The sequence below is a fragment of the Etheostoma spectabile genome, chromosome 6 (assembly GCF_008692095.1).
Source record: "Etheostoma spectabile isolate EspeVRDwgs_2016 chromosome 6, UIUC_Espe_1.0, whole genome shotgun sequence".
Classification (NCBI taxonomy): domain Eukaryota; kingdom Metazoa; phylum Chordata; class Actinopteri; order Perciformes; family Percidae; genus Etheostoma; species Etheostoma spectabile.
In genome coordinates, this window is record NC_045738.1 from 19,505,528 (window position 1) to 19,530,320 (window position 24,793).

Here is a 24,793-nt window from a genome sequence, read left to right on the forward strand (position 1 = left end):
TGAGAAAGACACCAAACTATTTGACATTTAAGTCATTTTGCTCACTCTTGGTTTGTGCTAAGCTAATGAGGCATTAGGCAAGGCTAATGACAAAGTATCCGTCTCTTAAATAAAGAGATGTAACTAGTATACATTTTCTTATCTAACTCAAAATTTGCACATGTACCGTGTGATGTAGTCCAAATGGCGGGGCTCGGTTTGCATAAACAGCTATTGTGTGTAAGGAATGAATACAATTGTTATTGCCTGTGATATATCTAAAGTGTGCATGCAAAACTCCAAAGTTGACATGTAGTTATACTAAATTATCATTAGCATCCTCATGCTAGCCTACAAGGTTTAGCGTCGGAAATGAATAAGTTAAAATAGTTGACTAAAAATGTCCATGATATCTTGTATCATCACACTTTGTATAGAGCCTGTACACAGACAAGTGCTGGCACTTTTGCAGTCATCTCATTAATGAGTTTAACATATGAGACCAACCAATCTGGCATCCATTTACCCCCTATGTGTAGGTTCCTGCTAAGACCCAATCACTTGGCAGGGACCTGGCTTCCCAGCATCCAAAACCAGCCGCACAGCAATACATCGAACACACTGGCAAAGCACACAGCAGTGTCTTATCTACACTGGCATGATAACCAATCCACATTTAACAAGGGCAAAACATGCTGGCTGACACACTTATTTTATAGTCAACAGTCTATAACAAGATTTAGTTGAGTTCCACACTGTGCACTGTATCTGTTGAGGCCGTTTCATTGGCAACCAGTGTGTCACGCTGGGGGTAGCCATAGTTTAATTGTTGCGCACATCGAGGTTGACAGTTGTTGACCGTGGAAACTTTAAAATGGGAGAACAAAAACTAATTTATTGTGTAAGTGTGTTTTGAGAAGAGTTTTGTTAGCATGTAAAAATCAACAGATCGATATATCCTTTAAACTAAAATTCAGAGATATTGTTGACTTTAAAACTGCACAAATTATGTACAAAATAAATAATCATCAGCTGTCAAACAGTGTCCAAGGGATGTTCCAAATAAGAGAGAGCAAACATCATTTAAGAGGAATATTTGTATATAAAACAAAACCTATAAGAACAAATGCTAAATATCACTGCATCTCAACTAAAGGAGTCACTTTATGGAACAGCTGCAGTGAAGAGATGAAATATCTAACAATGAGCAATTTCAAGAGATTATTTAAAATTAATATATTAAAGGGATACGAAAAGGCTTAAAGTGATGGTATTGTAGTAGACTGTATGGTTTCTTGGCATTTATATGCTGGTGTCTAATATTATATAGTTATATACCAAATGTCTATATACTGGTATGTTTATATGCTGGTTGGTCCATATGCTAGTGTACTATACTAGTATGTCTATATACTAAGTCTAGTATGGCTGTATTATGTAATCTGCTATAGATGGTATAGAAAGTAGAAGAAAGAAAAAAAAAAAAAAAAAAAGAGGGTTTATAAGTGTTGTGTATGTATGCATCTGTGTCTATGATGTGTAAATAATAATGGTAAATAACTGAAGAATAAGATTTACTAAAGGACAAAAGTAGAGAAAGGGGGTCGGACTTGATAAGTTGTTAATCAACTTCTTCCTACTCCTTTTGAACATGAAAAATTTTTGTTGCGTTTGAATGACTTTCAATATTGGAAGACTGTGCTAAAAAGTACATGACCTTATTTATGTCATTTTAATTACATATGTATGCAGGAATGCATGTATATAAATCTTTTATTTTAATGTTGTTGTTTTTTTGATGTTCAAATAAACTATTAAACTAAAAAAAAAAAAGTTGGCGATTTTGAATAACTATTTGGGTGAAAACAGATGTCTTTTTAAGCGTGCATCTTCACCAGAGCCACGCATACATTACCGACCAAAAAAAGAAATGTGTGTCAGCAGAGTTTCTGTCTTTTCACACTTATCTCTTGAAGTTACTGACAATCTTTAAAGTAAGCACAGTGTACATGCAAGAAGAAAAGAAAAGAGAAAAATAACAGCTCTGCACAGACAGATGGCATGGATTGCTGGAGCACCGTCAGCACCGATATCTCATCCAATCTTCCCAAAAGGTTCAAAGCAATAGCATTTCACGAAAGGGGAGGGAGAGGGGGAAAGACATGCAGCAAAGGGACAGCAGGTCGGAATTGAACCTACAGCCGCTGCGACAAGGACTGAGCCTTTGTACATGGAGCACACGGTCTACCAGGTGAGCTATTCAGGTGCCCCACAATTGAATTTTTGATGGATTTGGGTGGATGAGCGTCCACAGAAAGTTAAATTTGTACAAACCGCTTCAAAAGGGTCCGGTCTCTACCTGGTTTGACTTTTTTTTACAACAACTAACACAAAAAAATCTATACATGTCACAAGATTTTGACAACCTCTCACTCAAAGAGCAAATCTACACACCAAATCTCCAAAAATAAGCTATTTCTAAGCCTTTTGCTCAGTTTTCAATAGCATAAAACGTTTTTTTTCAAAACACTACAACCAATTGTAAGACACCAAAAATTAACAGGAAGTGACTTGCTTTCCTTTTCCAAACACAACCTGTTAAAATGCTACACTTATTCACCAGGTACCACACCCACTCCTCACGTTCAAACCCATATTTCTCAACCGAAAACTAACCAATCACTATTTTAGTATAGACCTATTAGTAGATTGAAGGTCATCAAAGATTACCAGATCGGATTTGTTTTGCACAATGGATGCCGACAACAGACAGAAAACAAGGAGAGTAAGAGGGAGAGGCCGGGGACGACAACCAGGACAAGATCAAGGAGGAAGAGTTGGATGAAGAGGACGAGTTGGAAGAGGACTAGTCTTAATCTTAGTTTCTCTCCATACCCAAAAGGCAAATATCCGAAGAGATATTCATGTTTGTGCTTAAGCACCAGAGCTTATGGGAATTAAAATCCGAGTTGGATCTCAATCCTACTATAAAAAATGCACATACCTTGAATTGACTTTATCCTAGTGACAATGATATAGAAATCAAACAAGAAATCTTTTTTCCTTCTCTCACACTTTCTATCTTAAGCTGCTTTGCACTAAAACTTTCTTAAAAATAAGAGTGACATTGCTGCAGAGATGTGTTGCCAACTGACAGTCGCCAGCAGATGCTGATACAAACAGTCATGAATGATAAAAAAAAGACCTCCCTCTGCAGAGGGACAGGGCGAGCCAAGTTCAAATTTCTGTATCATCTGCTCCCCAGAAGAGTCTTCCGAGACACAGAGGATTATAGATCCAGTCCACACTCACGCTGCTGGGCCTCACTGCCAGCCGCTGTGCCGGGGAGGGGGTTTACAGGGGGGCTCAGAGAGCCGTTTCGAGAGCTTTCAGATAGAAGCACTGCACTGGTTTATCCAGCAGGGGGTGTTTAACCAGCTCATCTGTGCTAATGGGACTCGTGGGCTGCCAGATGACCTGTCCTATGCTGCAGGCTGCCAGGATTAAAGGACAATTGCCGCTTCAGGCACTCTGATCTCTGGGATATTCAATGTATTCTGGTTGTTTTTGTGAGTGTTGTATGACCTACACATTTGTATGCTGTATATGCATATCTATTTGATTTTTTTCTGTAATAATATATTGTAAGTAGGCAAAGGGCCGGTTACCGGTTTCAAGGTACACCCTGGTTTGAAAATGTCACGGTTTCAAAGACATGTTGTTTATGAGTGGTCAAGGACAGAAAATGCAGTTTAGTAATCCGTCTCCCTGCCAGTGTGTTTAAAAATAAAATACATTGTGTTCAATGGCAAAAAAAGTTGTTTTATTTACCCAGACAATTAAAAACTATTTTTTTAAAGCTGTACTTGCAATACCATGAAACCGTGATATTTTTGCTTGTCATCCTGTCAGAACCTCATACCGGCCCATGCCTAACTGTAAAGTACTGTCGGGATAGGACTACATAAGCATCATGCTTTTGCCTGCTCCTTGGATATCTTACCCTTGTTTTTTAACTTTGGTAAAATCCGATTGATTTGTCTGTTGGTTTTTATCTTTGTGTTTTCATTTGGTTTTGTCAACATACTGTTGATTGTTCGAGATAAATAAAAAAAATAAAAATCAAAGTTCTGTGATTTACTTCTTTGCTGACCCCTTTCTCTCAACCTCTACTCCAGGGGTGTTAAACTCACATTAGTTCATGGGTCACGTACCCCTCATTTGATCTCAAGTGGGCCGGGCCAGTACACCACTCCAGAAAGATCCGAAACCTTGTCTGTCACAGAGTTTCTTGTTAGCCTGATGTTGGCAAACACAGGTTGCTTCTGCTACGACAGCGTTCTAAGACCTTTGTAGGAAAAAACCTGGAAGAGAGGAGTAATATTTGGAGAGAAAAACTCAGTCGTATATTTATGGAAAAATAACTGATATTCTCTGAGATTAAAGATGTACTTTTAGAATTGGAAGCAGTTACTTCCCTTTTCACACTTTGCAAAGTCATCCAGTGTGGGCCTGATTAGATCTTTAGGCGGGCTAGTTTGGGCCCACGGGCCGTTTGTTTGCCTCACCTGCTCTACTCCTACGTTTGAGTCTTACATTTCCCAGAATTTCTATTGACCGTCCACAGTTAAAGTGCCCGAAATGATTTGCATTAGCTGTTGATGGAGGAAGATAAAATGCTAACAACTGCAGTGACAACAGAAGAGCTCCCTTTCTCAGGAAATTAAGTGTCTTATTTCTTAAAACAAGTACTGCACTGCAGACACTAGAAAACCTTACTTTAATGGAAGTGGAAAGCCTCCACTCAGCAGGTTTACATCATTAAGAGGTACTGTTGACCAAGTTAACTTAAAATTATCTTGACAAATAACAGTGAGGAGCATCATTCTGAATCACATAACCATACTTGGTTATGTGATACTTACATGCATACTTGGTGCTTTGGAGAGTGCAAAGGTTTGTTTGTATTTGTTTGGAGAAAAATGTACTTTTACTTTTTTTGGATAGATTCAGAGGGGTTCCAGTTTGTTCAATCACATAAGTAACAACACTCAATTTAGAGGTTCTTATGTGTTGCGTGGTATCTCTGAAATAATACCAGAAAAGTTAAGGACCGATTGGAGCCCATTATTACCCACGGAGCATTTCCCTACATCATCGACCCAGTAGTAAGAGTTCTTAGGTTGCAGGCTCTGCTGGAGTTTGTGATGAATGTGGTTAAAACTGAGAGCGAAGTTCATCCATTATTTCACTGTAAACAATACTTCAGCAATGATCTTCAAGACTCTGCTGTATTTTGTGTGTGAAGGATTTGCTTCACTAGTGACTGAACTGCTTCAACATTCAAGGCATGTGTTTTTGAAACAATATACCAGACGCGCACGCACGCACGCACGCGCACACACACACAAACACACAACACACACACACACACACACACACACACACACACACACACACACACACACACACACACACACACACACACACACACACACACACACACACAAACAACACCACACACACACACACAACACCACACACACACACCACAATACACACACACACACACACACACACACACACACACACACACACACACACACCTACCACAGCCTGGCCATGACCCTGTTTTAAATTACCACTTTCTGATGCAATTACCTCCCTTGCTGCGGAAGGTGATGTTGGCTTTTTGTTTCACCGCCATTTGTTTTCCCTGTGTGTTCTCGCCAGAGCATCCTGACAAAGACTCCTCGACCTTGCCTCCCATTTAGACATCGCTACCTGGCCGCGCAAAATCAAAATACACTACTCTGAGGGGAAAGAAGAAAAAGGAACGAAAATCACAATTGAACCATTCCCTGCGGAAACCGGGGGAATAAGAACAGGAAATGAGATGTTCACTGATGTGCTGAAGGGTGTGTGTGCATGCATGTGTGTTGATTGTGTGTGTGTGCATATAGGTAATTTGTGTGCCTCTGTGTAAGTGTGTGCATGTGTGTGGCAGTGACAAACTCCAGAGGCAGAAGAATTAACTGATCAACATCTTTTTGTTCCAGTCTTCTCGGCTTCCCGTGTAGTGTGGACACTGTAATATCACACGTTGGGAGAAGAAGCTGCCGGAGAGCTGCTTCCTCCTAACTTGATCCAAGTTACTAAAATAAAAATGGAAAACTTTGCTTCACTTCACAGAGACTCTCTCAGTACACACTCTTTGCCTGCCACTTCACAGGAGCAGAAATACCTCCATGACTGGAACGTCTGCTGCCTCTGAGGCGCCACGCTGGTAATTTAGACATCAGGGCTGTGAATTGATTTATCTGAATCTCCTCATATGTAAGGTGCCAAATGTTTGTCATTGATGAGATGACATGTGAAGTTACAAAATGATTTTAGCATAAAATCAAAAGGGAATTGTTGCCAGCATTACTAACAATAGGCACAATTATCTGCTCTTTGGTTTCATTCAGTCCGGTGTGAGCTGTTTAGGCCAATATAATCAGTGTGGGCAGATGGCAGATCGGTGAATTGCATATAAAGCCGGCTAATGCTAAAACCCACTGACAGAAAACAGATAAATGAATTGTAATAATGACTATCAGTAGCCTACTTTATTCATTTGCTTCTTTTATCACTTACGGGACCGCCTTCGGTGTCCTCACTTCACCCACTGCCGCGATGCGATGTCTTCTGCCTGCTAATAACACGACCAAGGTGTGAAATCAACACAGAACTGCAGCATCTGTTGGCAGCCTCAAGGTACTGCAGTAATAAACCTATTTCACTAATGCCTTGGTTGGAAAGAAAATGCTTTCGTGGCAACTTTAAATTTGTCGATACAATGCCTTAAAAAGTTGCTATGGAAGAGGATTAGGGCCACACATATGTTTGTGAAAAATGTATTTGAGTTCTGAGTTTATTCTCAGAACTCAATACATTTTTTCGTATCCTGTTCTGTATGTTGCTCATTGGGTAGCCATCAATCCATTGTTTCAAAAATCCACTGAAAACCCAGTTAAAGGCACAACCTGCATGTACATAAGTACATGCCAAAATATATGTTAGTCATTTACACAACTCACATTACAAAAAATGATTAATGTGAATCTGATCTGCCACGGCTTTGTTTATGGCTAAAAATAGGAAAGCTTATGGTGGGGGTTGAAAGAGAACAACTGTTAGTAGGAAACAGGAAATGAATAGCAGTCTCCCATGCCCAAGTCACACGCTTTGTTGACTAATCCATCCACTCAGACTTCCTCCCGACAAGGCTTAGCGGCTCTCTGACAACGTCACGCTACTTGCGCCTTTGTCACTGACAAACAAGAGTCATAATTCACACGGTCACTTGAGGTCCTAGTAAACTTGAACAGAGGCCTAGACATAGAACATGGTTTTAGGCATATGAATAAACAAACATATGCGGTAGATTTTTCATCAGGACACTCACAAAAATTGACATTGTACTTACAAATATAAGCATTTTTCCACATATTTTAAATATTGTCCTGTTTTCCTTTTTGGGACATTTCTGATGTACAACACAAAACAACTATAAAAGCAACATTGCTCGTTAGTGCATTATAAAACTAATTTGATAGTGATAGTAGTATCTAATCCTGTGTTTTAACTTTGGATGTTGACGCCCGCACATGTAAGTAGTGTAACTTTATTTGGTTTTAGGCCTTCCTTCCATTTCTGGCCAGTTTTCCCGTTTGGTGGTGTAATTTTCTTATATCCAACCGCCACAATAGAGCTTCTAAAACATAAATGGCAAATGTCAGACTTTGGTGTCAGTCACAGAATCAAAGAGCCAAGGGCTTATTTCTAATCTCACTATACTGCACCCACATTCAATATTCAAACAGAGAGAAATCCATCATGGAAAGGCGCACAGAGACTCATTTCTCCACCATCGGTTGCCCCAAGAGAGCCACGTGTTGTGTATGGAGTAAAAAGAAAGAAACATCTGTGGTCTGTTACAGTATTACCATTGATAGCATACGCACAACAGAAACAGCTAAATTCGAGAAACTTGTGGATTCACTTCACTTTATCTAACAAATCTAATTTTTCACTTATTAAATTATTGGTAATAAGGCAGATTGACAGATAGTAGACAAAAGCATTCACTGTGGGAAAGTAAAAAACAACAACAACTAACTACTACTTATTTCACAGCACAAGTATGGGAATGTGGAGGTTAATTATTAAGCTTGGAAACACACCGGGATATAAAAAAACAACTCAAGGTTCAATTAGGCCTATTAAACTATTCCCAAAGCTTTCAGTTGTAAGTGACCATCAAGTTTAGAATGACCACAGTACAATAATTGGGTTTAAAGGGTAAAATTCACCCAAATCACACACACAAAAAACATGCTTTGCCATTTTCCCCTAGCAATGTACGTTTTAAGGTTTTGAGACAGAAAGTTTCAGCGTGAAGTTTTTGAATGAACGTATGGTGAAGGAGTGAGTCACTGTTTTTGCTGCAGTGTGAGCGGTGAATATATCAAAACATGAGCAAAGAAAACTCCTGCAAGGCTGCATCCAGTTGGGAGTCTGAACTAACCTTTTAGCTTCTGTGCTGCCTTAAATCTGGATCCCTCAATGCTGAGCAGATCTTCTGATGAGCTTTGACTGTAAACTCACGGATCATAGGGCTAATAATTTTTATGTGTCCGCTGATTTAAGGGAGTGGCAGACAGGGTTGTTTGTTTCTGGTCTGTGTATTGTGTGCAGTCAAGGATTCTGTCTGGATACTGTATGTGACTTTTTGGAGTATGCATGCGTACTACTTGTGTGTTTATTTGTGAGTGCACATGGGGGGGAGGGGGGGGTGGAATCACAAAACCACGTTAGAGCTGTCTCAAGCAGAGCTGAAATTGGATTAGTGTCACCCGTGATAAGGCAAAGGGGCGAAAGAGGGAAAAGGAGAAAATTGGAAGAAAGGAAACGGCTATGTCACCACCACTACCTCCCTTTCCACCTCCACCTCCCACAATAATTTCATTTCAAATTCCAAGGCACTGAATGCATAACCGCACTGGCATGCCGTTATGGAGCCGGCTGCAGTTAATGGAATATTTAAATGCAGACTGCGGAACCCTGAATTTCCTTTCTTTTCCGAATAGTGTGCAGCACCACGGCACACCCCCTCCCCCCCTTCTACCTTTCTCCTATCTCTCATTCTAGAATTGCCTTTGTTAGGATTTGACACTATTTTTACACCTCCGAGAGCAATGTATTTCCATCGGCTGCAGTTGAAAGGGCCTGTAGAGAGACAGAGTGAATGAGAGCAGCTTTTGGTCACGTGCTATTAGCTTCAACCGATCCATGCCACATAGAAGTCAATGCAAAAAGGAGTGACAACAGACAACCCTACATCACAGGCTTTTTAAACGGTGGTGAAAGATTCAATTAAGCTAATGCAGAGAGAGACAAAGAGGGAGGACACATCTGCACGGGCATGTGACTAACCGTAACAATACCTCCAGACTGATATCGCCAAAACGCTGCATCAAATAATGACGGAAGGCTGGAGAGAGCCGGCATTACATTGAGAGCAGGCCCGCATGAAAAGAGTGAAAAGTGAAAAAGTAGCGGGTGGAGTAAAAGATACTAGAAGGGGGTGGGGAGAAGGGGTGGGTGGGGGAGGGATGGAGATGCTGACAGCAGGTGAAACTGAAAAGAAACAGAGAGGGAAGAAACATGGAGGGGAGAGGGGAGAACACAGAGGAGCTATAAATACAGGAGAGAGAGGCCCTTGGTTGCTGCATGAAGCCACAATAAGATGCCCCGACATTGTTAGCATTCAGCTAGCGTAGCATTATAGCCGAGTTCCTGCTGTGACTATAGAAAAAAACAATAAGAGGGAGGTATCATGGGATTGTGCTGGATGTATATACAGTAGGTGGGGGAGGCTGGGCGCTGAGCAAGGGTATTGAGACTCGGATACAGATAGACTCCCATTAAGTATTCAACCACGGGGTCACAACAGTTACAGCTCCGCCACAGAGATGGTTATTTTCATTTCTCCACATCCTAGGATTCATCCCTGGCTCTTGTGCAGTCACAGTCCTGCTACACCGCAGGGATTTACAATTTTATGTGGAGGGGCTGCTGGCTGTAAACACTATATAATAAGAAGCAGTTTATGGTGGGAGTTTGTCACCCAATAACTTTGTGGTCTGTCTCAGTCGAAATGCTCCGATAACCCGTTTGCTCTTTGTGCTGATGCTTTAATCAATGTCCCACGTTTGAATGGTGAGCTTGTTTTTCTGGTTTGACAATATAAAATGATCTCAGCCCCTCAATTTTTGCTGGAGCTGAATTGGTCCGACTATGAATGGTTTCCTCCAGTGACCCTTACTCCCCAGATATTGGATCATGCCTCCTTTAGGCTGGCTGAGCCTGATACCTTCTTTAAAGTGGACACATTATGCTTTTTCTTATTTTCTGTCAACATAACGTTACAATGTCAGATTTTCACATTAAACAAGGCCAAAGCTTCAAAGGATGTGGTAAATGTGTAAAAGTAATCCATGTGAGCAAAAAAACTGATAACTGATAAGACCAATACCAGAATTGGTATTATACTTGTATTTTGTGTTTTTACTAGAACATGTTTAAATGCTTTACTGTTAAAAAAAAAAAATTGTTTTTCTCATAATATGTACCGTTAGCGTGCAGCTACTTAGCAGTAGGCTAACGTTAGATTACGGAACAAAGCAGCACTTTCTACTGTCAACAATCACACTAAAAGGCTTCTGAACCAAACTCTACCCAGTCGGATATGTTTCAGCAGTAATGAGACCTGAAATTGCGAAGAATTAAAAACAACTTGGCAGTGAAGATAACAACTTCTACTGCTGTTAGCATGTAGCTACTATAGTTAGCATTAGACACTAATGGAATATAGCAGCACTTTCTATAGTCAAACATTGCAGAGAAAGGCTTTAAAACCATATGCTACATAACCAGAAATGTTTCAAGAGTACTATGACCCAGAATTGGGGAGAATTTAACAACACTGGCTGCCAGGATGACATGGTTTACTGCTGTAGCATGTGGCTACATGTAACAATGTTAACACCATTAAAAGTCCCATGGCATGAAAAATTCACTTTACAAGGTTTTTTGAACATTAAAATGCATTCCCCCAGCCTGCCTATGGTCCCCAGTGGCTAGAAATGGCGATAGGTGTAAACAGAGCCCTGGGTATCCTGCTCTGCCTTTTAGAAAATGAAAGCTCAGATGGACCGATGCCCGCCCACAGAATTTGGCGCACCCATTAGAAAAGAGAGAGATCATGGCTTTCAAACGAGCAAAGTGGCAGTTGGTCAAGGCCACCCCCCGTCCTCCACCTTGCCCCCCTTCTCTCCTCCTCAATAGCTACAGACACAGAAATGGCATGTCCTAAGGAAAGCTCATTGGAGGACTGGCTCTAGTCGTTAACACTAGAAAAGCGCTATATAAGAACGGTCCATTTACATTTAGTGGCTGTAATTCTGCACCAAGGCTGAATTTTGGGAAAGAGACTTCAGATACAGTATTAGGGACCACTAAGGTCTATATAAAAGAGACTTCAGATAGAGTATTAGGGGACAACTAAGGCCTACATAAAAGAGACTTTGGATACAGTATTAGGGGACCACTAAGGTCTATATAAAAGAGACTTCAGATAGAGTATTAGGGGACAACTAAGGCCTACATAAAAGAGACTTTGGATACAGTATTAGGGGACAACTAAGGCCTATATAAAAGAGACTTCAGATACAGTATTAGGAGACCACTAAGGTCTATATAAAAGAGACTTCAGATACAGTATAAGGGACCACTAAGGGTATATAAAAGAGACTTTGGATACAGTATTAGGGGACCATTAAGGTCTATTTAAAAGCATCCAAAAAGCACCATGTCATGTGACCTTTAAAAAACACCTCAATAGTTCCTGCCTGGATCAGATAACCAATCACACAAGCCCAGCTTAGAGATGTGTAACACTAAGACAAGAGAAGAAAAAACTGTTGAAACTGGAGAGTTCAGAACAGTTGGAAATCTAAAAGTTTTAGCTCACAAGGATTTCTTAAAATGTGTTTACCTCATTGTTTGAAGTTCTGACCACATTTTACGTGAAAATCCGATATTATAACATTGTAGATATGACAGAAAATACTTAACAGCATAATATGTCACCTTTAAAGAGACATTTTTGCTGATTTAAATCCAGCTCTGTGTCATGGCAGTGTGTTCAGAGGAACACCGTTCAGCTACAACACAACACCCACACAAAGATGACACAGAGCTGGTTTAAAATTGGCAAAGTATAATGTACCTTTAACTTCTCTCACAGGCTTCGTTAGCTAGTAAGCTAGCAAGCTTACCCACTGAGGTGACACAACAACAACCCCCATGACAATTTTAGGGTAAACCAATAGATGCCAATATTTCCTCAGTAAAAGAACTTTTGCTCCATTGATTTACCTGTCCAGTCGGGAAATGACACAGAGTTGGGTAACTTTAAAAACACAAAAGATTCTGGGCTTTTGAGAAAACATTCGAGGTTGGTGCCCCCAAAAGCCATCCCCCCGCTCAGCTGTTCAAACAATGGGAGGGAGATTTTCCTTGGCTCCCTGTTAGCGTTTGAAAAAATGACATGAATGGACACCTTCTGAAACAGCAGCACCTTTCTATTTTTCTTGGAAGGAAGGAAGGAAGGAAGGACGGCAGGGTGTAATATTGGCAAAAACAAAAAAAAGTCCAGTTGTGTCGTCTTTAATGAAAGCATCCGCAGTATCTGTGTGGAGTTGTGGTTGGCACCCTTGGCACATTGTTATCTCCCTCTGTTCCTTGGCTGAGAGGCAGCGGCGGACCTCCCAGGCCCCTGTGTGGCACAGTCGCACTAGAGGCTATTAAAGACAGGCAGCAGCACCTGGCAAATAGGAGAACACAGAGGACATGGAGAGGGAAAGAAGCAGAAAGCTACACAAGAAATGGAACAGAGAGCGGCTCATTATCGCTCAGAGGAGGTATTACAGGCTAGCTGTCAGCTCACCTTTGGGTTTTCTGGAGCAGTGTCGGTGTGGGGAGGAAAGTGGTGGCTGGAAAAATGAATTCTGGCTGACAGTGTTTTCATAATTACATGATAGGTGTGAGCCCTCTAACCTTCAAGATCAGAATTTAAATTTGAAAAAAGTAGAAGTGGAGACCAAGTCTGCTCTTTTGATGAAGAAAATTATGTTTTAATCAGGTCTGTATGTTTTGTAACAGGGCAGATATAAAAGGCCACAAATGTCATAAAATAACAGAGTGTCTGATCTTTCTTGTCTGGATTTACAAAAAGGCCAGAGCAACAAATTTCTTTTTCAAGCTCATGTCAAACAGCAGAAACAGTGGATAAACCATAAGTAAATCAAAGATGTTGTACCAGTGCCCCCTAGTGAACATGGTAAAAAAGAAATATATATATATATATATATATATATATATGGTTGAGCAATAACCTTGAATCTGCAGGTGCTCGGCATGTACGTCACCTCACTTAGACACAGCCACGTGTGTTGCTCTTGTTATACCACATATGCCTTGTTTTATAATGACAGACTATTCTTTTCAAAATTAAAAGTTGTGTATGCAGGTCAAAACACAAATGTTTGTCACATATCAATCTTGACTGATCAGGGGCAGATAATGGCCGCCTTAACAGGAGGCCTGAATGTTTTGAAAGGATTTCTTCCGCTTCACTTCCCGAACAATACAAAACCTTTTAAATGCCAATCTCAACACAATGCCCGTCAGATTAATGTGCACCTGACTGTAATTATGCAAATTTGAAGTAATTAGCCAAGAAACCTGGTCGCTCTAATGAGTTGTTGCAAAAGAGTACAGGCTAATTTCAGATAATGAGCCTCACATTGTGCGCTCCGGTTTACATAACACAGAAACTAAATGTCTTATTTTAAAAGGATTCCCATATACAGTAACAGCCACCCACAGACTTCATCTCCATACAATTGCATCACAAATTAGACTCAGTGTGTTTGCCAGTTCACGCAGCTAAGTCTTTAAAAAAAAAAAATTGTTATCTACCTGCCACAAACATGCCTCTTTGCAGCTATTTTGGCCCAGGTCACCTATTGACCTGACAGGTAAGTGTCAGGGGAGAGCGCACATGTCAGCTGCAGGTGGAAACTCTCAGCAAGGAGCGATGCTGTGGCTGCTGACTGCCACAGTTGAAGAAGAGGATATCACAGCACTGAGGGACTGCAGGTAAAGGGACTTCTCTTTTCCCCTTCACATTCCTTTTATTTATTTACCTTTTTGGTTGCAATTTTATGCTTTACTGTCGCTAACGGATGGGAGCATCCCAGGCTGCTAGATTTCACAGTGATGTTTTCTTGTATTTGCACCAGTGGTGCCATTTTACAGTGAGTGTAGAACAAAGCAGCATCAGACACAGGAAGAGTCGCAGCTAAAATACTTCCCTTTACTGCTGCAACTAACGGTGATTTTCACAGTCAATCCGTCTATTATTTTCTTGATTAATCGATTAGTTGTTTGGTCTATAATATGTCAGAAAATAGTAAAACATGGTGATCAGTGTTTCCCAAAGCCCAAGATGACGTCCTTAAATGTCTTTTTTGTCCACAACTCCAAGATATTCAGTTTACTGTCACAGAGGAGTGAAGAAACTAGAACATTTTACACCTTTTAGAAGCTGGAATCAGAGAGTTTTTACTTTTACTTATAGAAATTGACCAAAACTGATTAATAATCAACTATTAAAATAGTTGGCGATTAATTTATTAGTTGACAACTGATCAGTTAATCTTTGCAGCTCTACTTCCCTTATTGAGAATCTTGCCCTTTTCCTAGATGTAGGTGCTGAGAAGGTTACCTTAGGTTTCATGACGTTGTGTGTGACACAGAGCATATTTCTATATTTCCTTCCATGCCTGCAGGTGGATAGAACGTTATGCCTAGATATTATCTTTTTGCACTGAAATCTTTACACTTAAGTAAAATGTCCTATTTTCATGTAACGAGTGCCAGGTCCATCTTCCAAAGAATGTTTTTTAATCCACAGTGATATTTGAAATTGCTGACCTGCACAAAGAAGAGTCCGACCTGTAATTAGGATCCTGCATGTCGTTTCTCCTTAGTTGAGCAGTTAACTTCGGTATCAACCTGGAGGTCTCCAACCCTCTTAAGATGTACGGCCTCTACTTAGAAGCAGTGAACGATTACATAAACGAATCGTACGGAGAAGATGTGTGGAGATTGATCGAGAACCGAGCAGAGATACCCCACCTCAAGTTTGTCCGACATCAGATGTACAAGTAGGTTGTTGTTTTTGCAAAATCACGTTTCTCCATCATACATGAATACTACTGTGGTTTTCAGTGCTTGAATAGCAACAAACTATTTTTTGGCAAAAGACTAACCAGATACTCATCGAAGTTGCCATAGCATGTATAATAGCATAATGCTTAGACCAGGGGTCTTCAAAGTATTTGAATAAAATGAAATTGTATAAAATGAAGTTGCATATTAAACTGGGCCTACAATAACATGTGGGGGGCCTAAAGCCTTTATACCTTAGATAGAATACTAAGCTATCGAGATAATTGTTGGTATGATTTTATAAATGCAGTTTTAGTGTTAAACATACATGTGGCACAGGGAATCCTTAGGATAAACTGTATCTGTGGATTGCTACCTTAGTGATGTCCTTGTCTATACGCCAGTAAGTCTATCATCAAAGTGTTGTTGTTTTTTCATAAATAGGCTGATTCAAATATTTGTCAATAATTTGTTGGATTCATGTAAGACATTTTCATTTTTGGAAAAAAACAAAGAAACCCTTTAATACTTATGCCTGATGATGGTCTAGTGCCAAAACATTGCCTACCATTACATTTATTTTTTGCCAGTTAGAAAGTGTGCAAGAATTTCTGTTCAACTTTTGACTTACTCCAAAGCACCTCACGTTACAGATGTGCAAAGTATGTTTATCTTATGAAAAATGTATTCATTTGGTGGCCCCCCTGCAGTAACTCTGAGAACCCCTGGGGGCCCCGACCCCCTTGTTGAAAATCACTGGCTTAGGCCATTGCTCAATTCAAGTGCAGCACTTCAATAAATGTTCTGCCATTCAGGAAATATTAATTCTTTGGTTGACATACTCTATTTATGGGCCTAAGCTTTTTATTCTGTAGCTTCATTGCTGACTTGTGATTGTTACTATGACGATGCACTTTAACACAGTGGACCCACTGTCATAAACAGCTGTACAGTGTAAGACTATAATACATTGGTATTGTTCAATAATTGTTTTGACTACTGAGATACTTTTTGATGTTGGGCCCTATCCTGCCTTTGATTTTGCTTTCAAGTTTCATGTAAAGCACTTTGAATAGCTTTCTTGCTAAAATGTAAATAAATGAAGCTGTCTTGCCTTTTTCTTACTGAAAAGCTACTTCCTCATAAGTAAGTCCTTTTGGGACAAATAGCAACTAACTAAGAATAGGTCAAAACAAAAGTTAGTTCATAACTTTCTTTCTACTTGACAGTGACAACCTGATTCTGCGGTTGGCAAAGGCAGCAGGCGAGGTTCTAGGAAAGACCCATGATGAGCTGATGTACGCCTTCGGGGTCTACATGGTCAAGAGGATTGGAAACTACGGATATGAGCGGATCCTAAAGGTGATATAGCGACGACACCCCCCAAATGCATGGCCTCCTTCTACGCTCCAATATGACGAAATGATAATGCATTAGTAACTAAAATATACCAAACGTACCCTGCTCTACTGGCCTCTGACACTTGGCAGGTGATGCATCGTTTCATATTTCCGAATCAATGGAATACACCTGTATTTGGAAGCAGCCTGGTGAACCTTTAATCTTGCAAATTGTGTAGTTAGCATGAGCGCTTAACAGGGGCGGAGCCAGATGTTGAACACATTAGGGGCTCAGCCAAAACCTAGAGGATGTCGGGGGGGCATGCTCCATATTCTTTTCCCCATTTACGGCAGCCATAGACCTTATTTGTCGAGCCATTTGATAACAGAATGCCTAAAAATCTGTACCATTTGGGATAGTTGCCATGGATTGAAAAGCATCTGGTAAAGCCTATGCATCTAAATGTTCAACCAACTGTCTACATTATTTTGAAATCAGAACATTAATGTTGAGGATGTTCACTCCTGACACCTAATTTATCTAATATACACATTACTGGAGCAGTGTTTACAAGTAGTAATATATCATATGGATGGATGCAGGGAGGGAAGGATGGATGGATGGACTTTCTGGTCCAGTCAGAGAGACTGAGTGGAAATGCCACAAAACCCTTTAAAACCCTTTTGGGGCTTTTAAAGAAAACATTTGGGTCTGGAGACCAGGAAGGCACCTCCTCTGCTCCGTTCCTGGTGGTCACAAGGAAATAGTAAAAAACCACAAATCCCAAACAAATTTATGCTAATGAATTCCCTAATAGGCAACAAAGATCTCATTCATTCATTCAAAAATGAAAACAAGTCCATTGCCGTTAATACACTACAGTATCATTGCATTGTGGGAAGAAAAACAAGAGCATATTCATAGTATATAAACCAAAGATCTTGTTTACAATTAATTCAAATATCATTTTCCATCTGTTCTAGGTTTTGGGGCGAAATGTGCGCGACTTCATCAATGAGCTGGACAACCTGCACGAGTACTTTCGCTTCTCCTTTCCCAAAGTGCAGCCACCGAGCTTCTGCGTGGAGGAGGAGTGCGAGACGAGCCTCACGCTGCACTACCGCAGCACCCGCAAGGGCTTCACTCAGTTCGTCAAAGGTAACAGGAGCCACAGCGGGGGAAGCATTGGGTGTACACTTTACCACAGTGACAGGAAACTGGGTTTGATCCCCAACCCCAAGACCTCTCTGTAGTGTAGATCTCCAACCAGTGTCTATGTGGGTTTTTGCCTGTTGCATGCTGGGAAGGCTCTAGCTTCAGGAACCTGAATGTGCTTGATTACTAAAATATTAGTGTGATTTAGCTTGTCAATTGTACATGCCGCTGTTATTTTTTCAACACAGGACGCAGACACAACACACACTATTAAAGGCCCATAGTAGTATTTTTGCACATTTTACCTGAACTTTCAGCTGCATTACCACTTAAAGACAATTTAACTTTAATAACATAAAAGCAAACTTATGTTCACTGTGTGTGGACATTAAATTAAGTCTATGCACATTTATTTTCATTCTGTAGTGAACTGAAGGTTGGGACATTTATTCTGGAGTGGGATTTGGTAAATTGTCCGTAGTACTAACGCCAATTGTAAACTGTAGTACAAGCCATACAAGGCATGATGAACTGTAAGTTTTGAGCTGTTCATATTTGTTTCAGTTGTTTTAATTAAATGTATTAAATATTAAGTGAATATCAGATCAAGAAAATAAATAAGTATGAGTTAGTAGAATTTCCTACCTTCTATGTATTTTTAGAGAAGAAAAAAAAAAACTGAAAGCAATGAACTTTGTGTACAAAACTGTGGTGAAAAGTAAAAGATGCGATGCTCCGCTATGCCATCAGGCAAGGTTAATCCATCCAGGCTAAGTCATTAATTCAAAATGAAACAGTGACTCAAGTTTACTCTGAAATTAAGCTTACACAAGGCTACTGTGACTGAATGACCAGTGTGTGTGATTGTCTCCTGCAGGGCAGCTCTCTCAAGTGGGACGCCAATTCTACAACACAGATATCGAAGTGGAAATCCTGTCTAAAGAGGAAACCGAGAAAATGACATATGTGGTATGTACTCGGGCTTAGGTCAAGTGTCAGTTGAGCTGCCGAGCGTCTCACCTTGACCCCGTGTAAGTTCAGTCAGCATGGAAATCATTCCATCACCTGAGTTCTTATTTACACTAGGACAGCAAGTGTTTATTGGATGGAGATAAGTGTTTATTGGAATGGGATGCTGGGAAAACTCATAAAGCAAATGTAAAATGTTATTTATCTCTACTAGCACCAGCTAACATCAATGTCACCCCTTTTGTTTAAAGGTTTCATGACATGGTGCTCTTTGGATGCTATAATATAGGCCTTAGTTGTCCCCTAATACTGTATCTGAAGTTTCTTTTATATAGACCTTAGTTGTCCCCTAATACTGTATCTGAAGTCTCTTTTATATAGACCCTAGTGGTCCCTAATACTGTATCTGAAGTCTCTTTTATAAAGACCTTAGTGGTCCCTAATACTGTATCTGAAGTCTCTTTTATATAGACCTTAGTGGTCCCTAATACTGTATCTGAAGTCTCTTTTATATAGACCTTAGTGGTCCCCTAATACTGTATCTGAAGTCTCTTTTATATAGACCCTAGTGGTCCCCTAATACTGTATCTGAAGTCTCTTTTATATAGACCTTAGTGGTCCCTAATACTGTATCTGAAGTCTCTTTTATATAGACCCTAGTGGTCCCCTAATACTGTATCTGAAGTCTCTTTTATATAGGCCTTACTGGTCCCCTAAGACTGTATCTGAAGTCTCTTTTATATAGGCCTTAGTTGTCCTCTAATACTGTATCTGAAGTCTCTTTTATATAGACCATAGTGGTCCCCTAATACTGTATCTGAAGTCTCTTTTATATAGACCATAGTGGTCCCCTAAGACTGTATCTGAAGTCTCTTTATATAGACCTTAGTGGTCCCCCTATACTGTATCTAAAGTCTCTTTCCCAAAATCCAGCCTTGGTGCAGAATTCCAGCCACTAGAGCCAGTCCCACAATGAGCTTTCATTAGTATGTGCCATTTCTGAGTCTGTAGCTTTTGAGGAGGAGGAGAGGAGGGCGGGGAGGGCAAGGTGGAGGTTGGGGGTGTGGCCTTGACTAACTGTCACTTTGCTCCTTTGAAAGCCATGATGTCAGAAAAAGGGAAAGTGACAAGATTTCAGATTGGCCCATCTGAGCTTTCATTATCTCAAAGGCAGAGCAGGATACCCAGGGCTCGGTTTACACCTATCACCATTTCTAGCCACTGGGGGACCATAGGCAGGCTGAGGGAATGCATAATACATGTTAAAAAACCTCATAAAGTGAAATTTTAATGCCATGGGACCTTTAAGAGTGTATTTTTCCCTGAGCAGAAAATCAGTGTGGAATCTTGAAATAACCAGCGAGCCTTTCACTACCCAACAAACACAGCAACAAAATAAGCTTTCTCAAGACATTGCAGAACCCATGAGGGATACATGTTGTTAAAAATATTAGACCAGAAGGGGGGAAATCCCACGCATTTCACCCTGGCAAATCACACCATGCATGTAACCATGTAAGCAACGCCAAGTAACAAAACACAGCCATGTGATTATAGATGTGATATGTTTGACACATGCAAAACAGCAATAAGCACTGCGACAAAATACAACATTTATGGAGGAGATCTTGATAAAATGTTAAAAGTAATAAAACTACAAGTTACTGAAATGGTGAAACTGTTTTAGAGAGGTGTTGATACTGAGTGTATCTGTGTATATGAAAGCCAAGTTTGTCTTCACTCTGATTAGCCAAAAATCAGCCGTTGTAATTTGGCAATAGCTTTCAGCTACAGTAACTTGTTCTGATGAGAAAAGCTGTCTGTAACAAGCCAACACAAACGTTTGTCTTTTCCAATGTCAAAAGTGCATGGAAGAGATAGATGAAAGAAAGAAAGAACAGCAAATAATTTGGGGATATTTTCTCACAGGGATTACACACATAGGCTTTTTAAACGATTTCATGCTCAACATTACAAATAAAAAGCTACTTCATTACATACAGGATTTTGTTTTGACTGCAATATTTCAAATTGTATTTTTTGTTGTTTAAACTGCCATCAAAACACAGACTTCAAATTTCAAATGTTTAATCAACTGGAACTTGCCACTGCTCATCCAGGTTTATAAGATGAACTTCGATAACGCCGCCTTCAAACACCGCATGCCCCAGCAGAAGACGGCGCCGAGCTACGAGAAGCTGCCAATGAAGCGAGGTATCTTCTTTGACATGTTCCCCTTCAGCGTCATCTTCCGCCGCGACATGACTATGTACCGCATCGGTGACGGCCTCAAAGAGGTCTTCTCTGACCTCCAGGGCAAGAAAGTCAACGAGGAGTTCACGCTGATCAGACCCATGCTGGAGTTCAGCTGGGATAATGTGAGTTCAGAGGGACGTGTCGTATTTGTCAAAACTAAATTGCTCATGTCACTTACATTACTGCCTTGCTGACTTACTGAGCCACACCAATCTTTCTGCTGTCTCTTATCAGATTTACACCCATTTGAACAATGTGTTTGAACTGCTGTCTAAAGCGGTGGTGGAGAGCAAGCAGAAGGTCAACATCCCCAAACTGAACAAGGAGGAGCCAGAGGATAAGGAAGAGAACGAGAAAGCCAAGAGGGAAGAAGAACGAGGTACCAGTCTCTCCATTCCAATCATTTTAAATGTATTATGTAATGGAAAGGGTTCATTTCCAACAGATGGGATCACAAAACGTCCATCAAGTCATCTGGACAGAGCCAAATAAAATATTTATAACATATTCAGCTGGAAATAAATATTAAACGGATTGAAGAGCCAAACCAATTGCACTGCATCCTCCATGCACATAAACTATATTTAAATACATAGTGTGAAAAAACAGTGGCCTCTTGCTTGGTGAATGTCTACATGAAATAGGATAAAGTGAAATAAAATAGGACGATTTATCTGTTGCATATTGCAAAGGGTGTGGTTATTTCAAGAGAAAATGACAATAACAATGTTTGTCTTAATATGTGTCAGAATGAAACATATTGGAAATGGAAAAATGATATTGTTAATCGCAAATATTTCTGAGACAAATAAATGAACAGTAACATTTGGAATTGTTATAGCTCTAATTCCGTTTTTTCATCCATTTGGCTTTAGGTGCTGCTCAAAACGGCTTGGGTGCTGCGCCTAAGCCTTATAATGGTAGGAAAAAACCCAGTTCTGATGTTGAACATACCCATTCTGCCATTGTCTAGGCTATTTCTATGAAGATTCACTTCCTGGATTGCTTTGATGCCGCCAACAATTCCGCCGGATGTCACTCTTCTCGGCCGGATGTCCGTTACCTTCCGCTTTCTTTGTGTTTTTAAACTCTGGTCGATTAATGAGGACTATGGTTAACTGCTCCTCAGATCTCTGCAGGGTAAATCCAGACAGCTAGCTACACTATCTGTCCAATCAGAGTTTCTTTTGCACGACTAAAACAACCTTTGAACGTACATGTTCCACCAAAACAAGTTCCTTTCCGATGCTAACTTGCAGCGGCACTGTGCCCCTTTCCGGCGCTCCACCCATGACGATTGTATTTGGTTTAAAGAAATGCCAATAAACCAGAGCAGATTTTTCTCCCATCCCAGAATGGATGAATGCTCCTCCAAAGCGCTGTGGAGGAAGGGCTGGCAATGTGAGACTAGCCGTTTCCTGACTGTGTTATTGGCATTCACTGCACCGTCGTCACACATTTATGCCCTTCTTAACTCGCTTGCCAACCAGGTTCATTGAGTCATGCATCCTCTCACTGTTTCTGCTGCTATGCCTCCGTCAGAGCCGAAGGCGGTGGAGGAGATGAAGGGCACAGACCAAGAGTACAGCAGCTCTCTCACCCAATACAACAGCTCTACAAACTCTGGAGGGGAAGACATTGAACTGCTGGCGTTCCAGACTATCATCGGTCAGAGTTTATTTTGTTTCTTTCCATCATGTTTTTAACTGCCACAGTCCTGTTGACTTGTCCCTCATGGTTCTTCTCAGGAAAGTGTAGTGAGACCATCTTTGAAGACATGCGGGAGCCTCCAAAGAAGCCTCTCCACCTGAAGGGTCAGATGAAGTATGTCCCTCCGTGGGACTCCCTCATCTTCTTGGGGACACCCATGTAAGACCACAGCCTACAGACTGACTTTGTTTAATGGTTTTGACTTAGGACAAGAGGTCTTCAAGGGGCCACTTGATTCTTACAAACCGCCTACTTTATAACTTCATAAATATATTTTGATATTTCAGTAATAAGGCTTCCTGATCCAGTTTAATTATTGTTAACACTTTACCCATCTCTTTCACACCCACACCTTTTCAGCAAGTCAGGGGACTTATTCTCCTTCCTTCCCTCGCAGGCTTTTGTTGTGCAAGTATTAGGCTTCATTAACAACAGCTCAATTGCTTAGTTGAGAAAACATTAGTAACGTATAATAATCGGAATTAAGCAGATCATGAGCACAATATTTCAGTTGAGAGCAACTCAAGCGTTGCAGAGTAGTGTGTATGGCATGACGGCCGTATATTGTACTGATGACATTAGTGCCATGGATATAGATTGGTGGAATATGCTGAATTTATAATGTGAGCCATTAGAGTAAAAGGTCATTCTTTTTTTTCCCCAAGTCTATATATTTAGGACAAGCCTTTAGTTGTTTTGTACGGACACAACCCTAACTATTTGACTTTATGTATTGGCCTTTATTTGAGAATTTAAGATAATGATAAGACAGTTGCACAGTGCCCAGGTACAATAGATCAGTGTGTTAACCTATCTGAATGTAGTATTGGAAACCCAGGGTGTTTTCTTTTTAAAACTTCATAACCCATTGCAGTAAAAAATATGAATGTACAGTAGTGTGTTGCCAGCATTTTTATTCAATATTAAATACTTTCACTGAAATTAGTGCTGCATTCCCCCCCTAAGTCCTATCTAATTTTAGAGATTGGATTTATCAATGCCAATTCAGTAAATACATTTAAATTTTTTGCTTTCCTTTTTCTTTTTACAGTTTGTATGTTCATTTATCCTCATTCTTGCAGTATAGAGACAGTGGAGGACATGATAAAGATGGGTGTGTACGTTAACGATCTGAACCTGCATGACTCCAGCAGAGAGCTGATTTTGGCCGGGACACAACAATCGGCTGAGCTGCAGCTGGCCCTCGACCAGGTGATGAAAAACCGCTGAATCCCGAGTCTGCAGGGAGACAGCGCCACACTGACAAAGCAGGTTTCAACCGGGGAACTCAATTGTACAAAATCACAGACCAGGGCAGGCAGTTTGAGGTGGTTCATATTGTCTATAAAATGTACTTAAATAAGACTGATATGAGTCAAAGCAGAAGTCATAATATATGATACGCTGAGTGCACAAAATGTAAGAACTACCAGCGATCTCCATGAAGCAGCCTGACCAGGTGAGCCCAGGTGAAACCCCTGCTCCAGCATTGATTTCAACTATTAAATCCACTTCAGTCATGCAGGAGAGATTAGGAGGATTAGAGAAGGCAAAGAGGGATTTTTGAGCTTTCAGAGAGATGAGACTGTAACTGTAGACTCTTTTGTCCCATTTCTGATCCTCTAGGAGCAACAAAAATATGCCCAGCTGCAGGAAATCATCAAAAAGCTGGACGAAGAGAAGAAGAGAGGAGATTCTTTGCTGTACGCCATGATCCCTAAAGCTGTGGCCGACCGTCTCAGGAAAGGGATCACTGCTCTGGAGACATGCCAGGTACAAGGCAGTGCTGCTCATATGTCAGTATTAAAATAATATATATATATATCACCTCTAATATACACATAACACAACAACTAAACTGAGTAAAGGAGCAACTTTCAGAAGTATTTGATCTTTTCTTGTCCTTTGGAATGCGCATAGCTTGATGCGCTATAACAAGAACTAAAAGTAATGACTTAACAGTAATCATAAGTTAAAAGTAATGGCTAAACTGTTACAGCTAAAAGTAGGGCTGAACGATTAATCGTTTTCAAATTGA

The 24,793-nt window shown here is 40.4% G+C and overlaps 1 protein-coding gene and 1 long non-coding RNA gene across 3 annotated transcripts in view; one reads left to right on the top strand and one right to left on the bottom strand.

Moving 5' to 3' along the window:
- Positions 1–13,638: 13,638 nt before the first annotated feature.
- LOC116690541 (soluble guanylate cyclase 88E) overlaps positions 13,639–24,793 on the top strand; it is a 17,624-nt gene continuing 6,469 nt past the window's right edge. The window contains exons 1-11 of one of the 2 annotated variants that reach the window (XM_032517571.1): positions 13,639–14,250; positions 15,068–15,320; positions 16,554–16,686; positions 17,649–17,823; positions 18,698–18,789; positions 20,910–21,167; positions 21,280–21,424; positions 22,588–22,713; positions 22,794–22,914; positions 23,838–23,967; positions 24,382–24,528. In XM_032517571.1, the coding sequence (XP_032373462.1) occupies positions 15,193–15,320; positions 16,554–16,686; positions 17,649–17,823; positions 18,698–18,789; positions 20,910–21,167; positions 21,280–21,424; positions 22,588–22,713; positions 22,794–22,914; positions 23,838–23,967; positions 24,382–24,528 (1,455 nt within the window). In that variant the 5' untranslated portion in view covers positions 13,639–14,250; positions 15,068–15,192. The remainder of the gene's footprint in view (positions 14,251–15,067; positions 15,321–16,553; positions 16,687–17,648; positions 17,824–18,697; positions 18,790–20,909; positions 21,168–21,279; positions 21,425–22,587; positions 22,714–22,793; positions 22,915–23,837; positions 23,968–24,381; positions 24,529–24,793) is intronic. The other variant, XM_032517572.1, reaches the window with a different exon arrangement.
- LOC116690563 (uncharacterized) lies at positions 15,568–19,456 on the bottom strand. The gene is made up of 3 exons (XR_004332285.1): positions 19,445–19,456; positions 16,213–16,224; positions 15,568–15,696 (listed from the first exon to the last, which is right to left on the bottom strand). It is a non-coding gene; the product is annotated as an uncharacterized LOC116690563 (long non-coding RNA).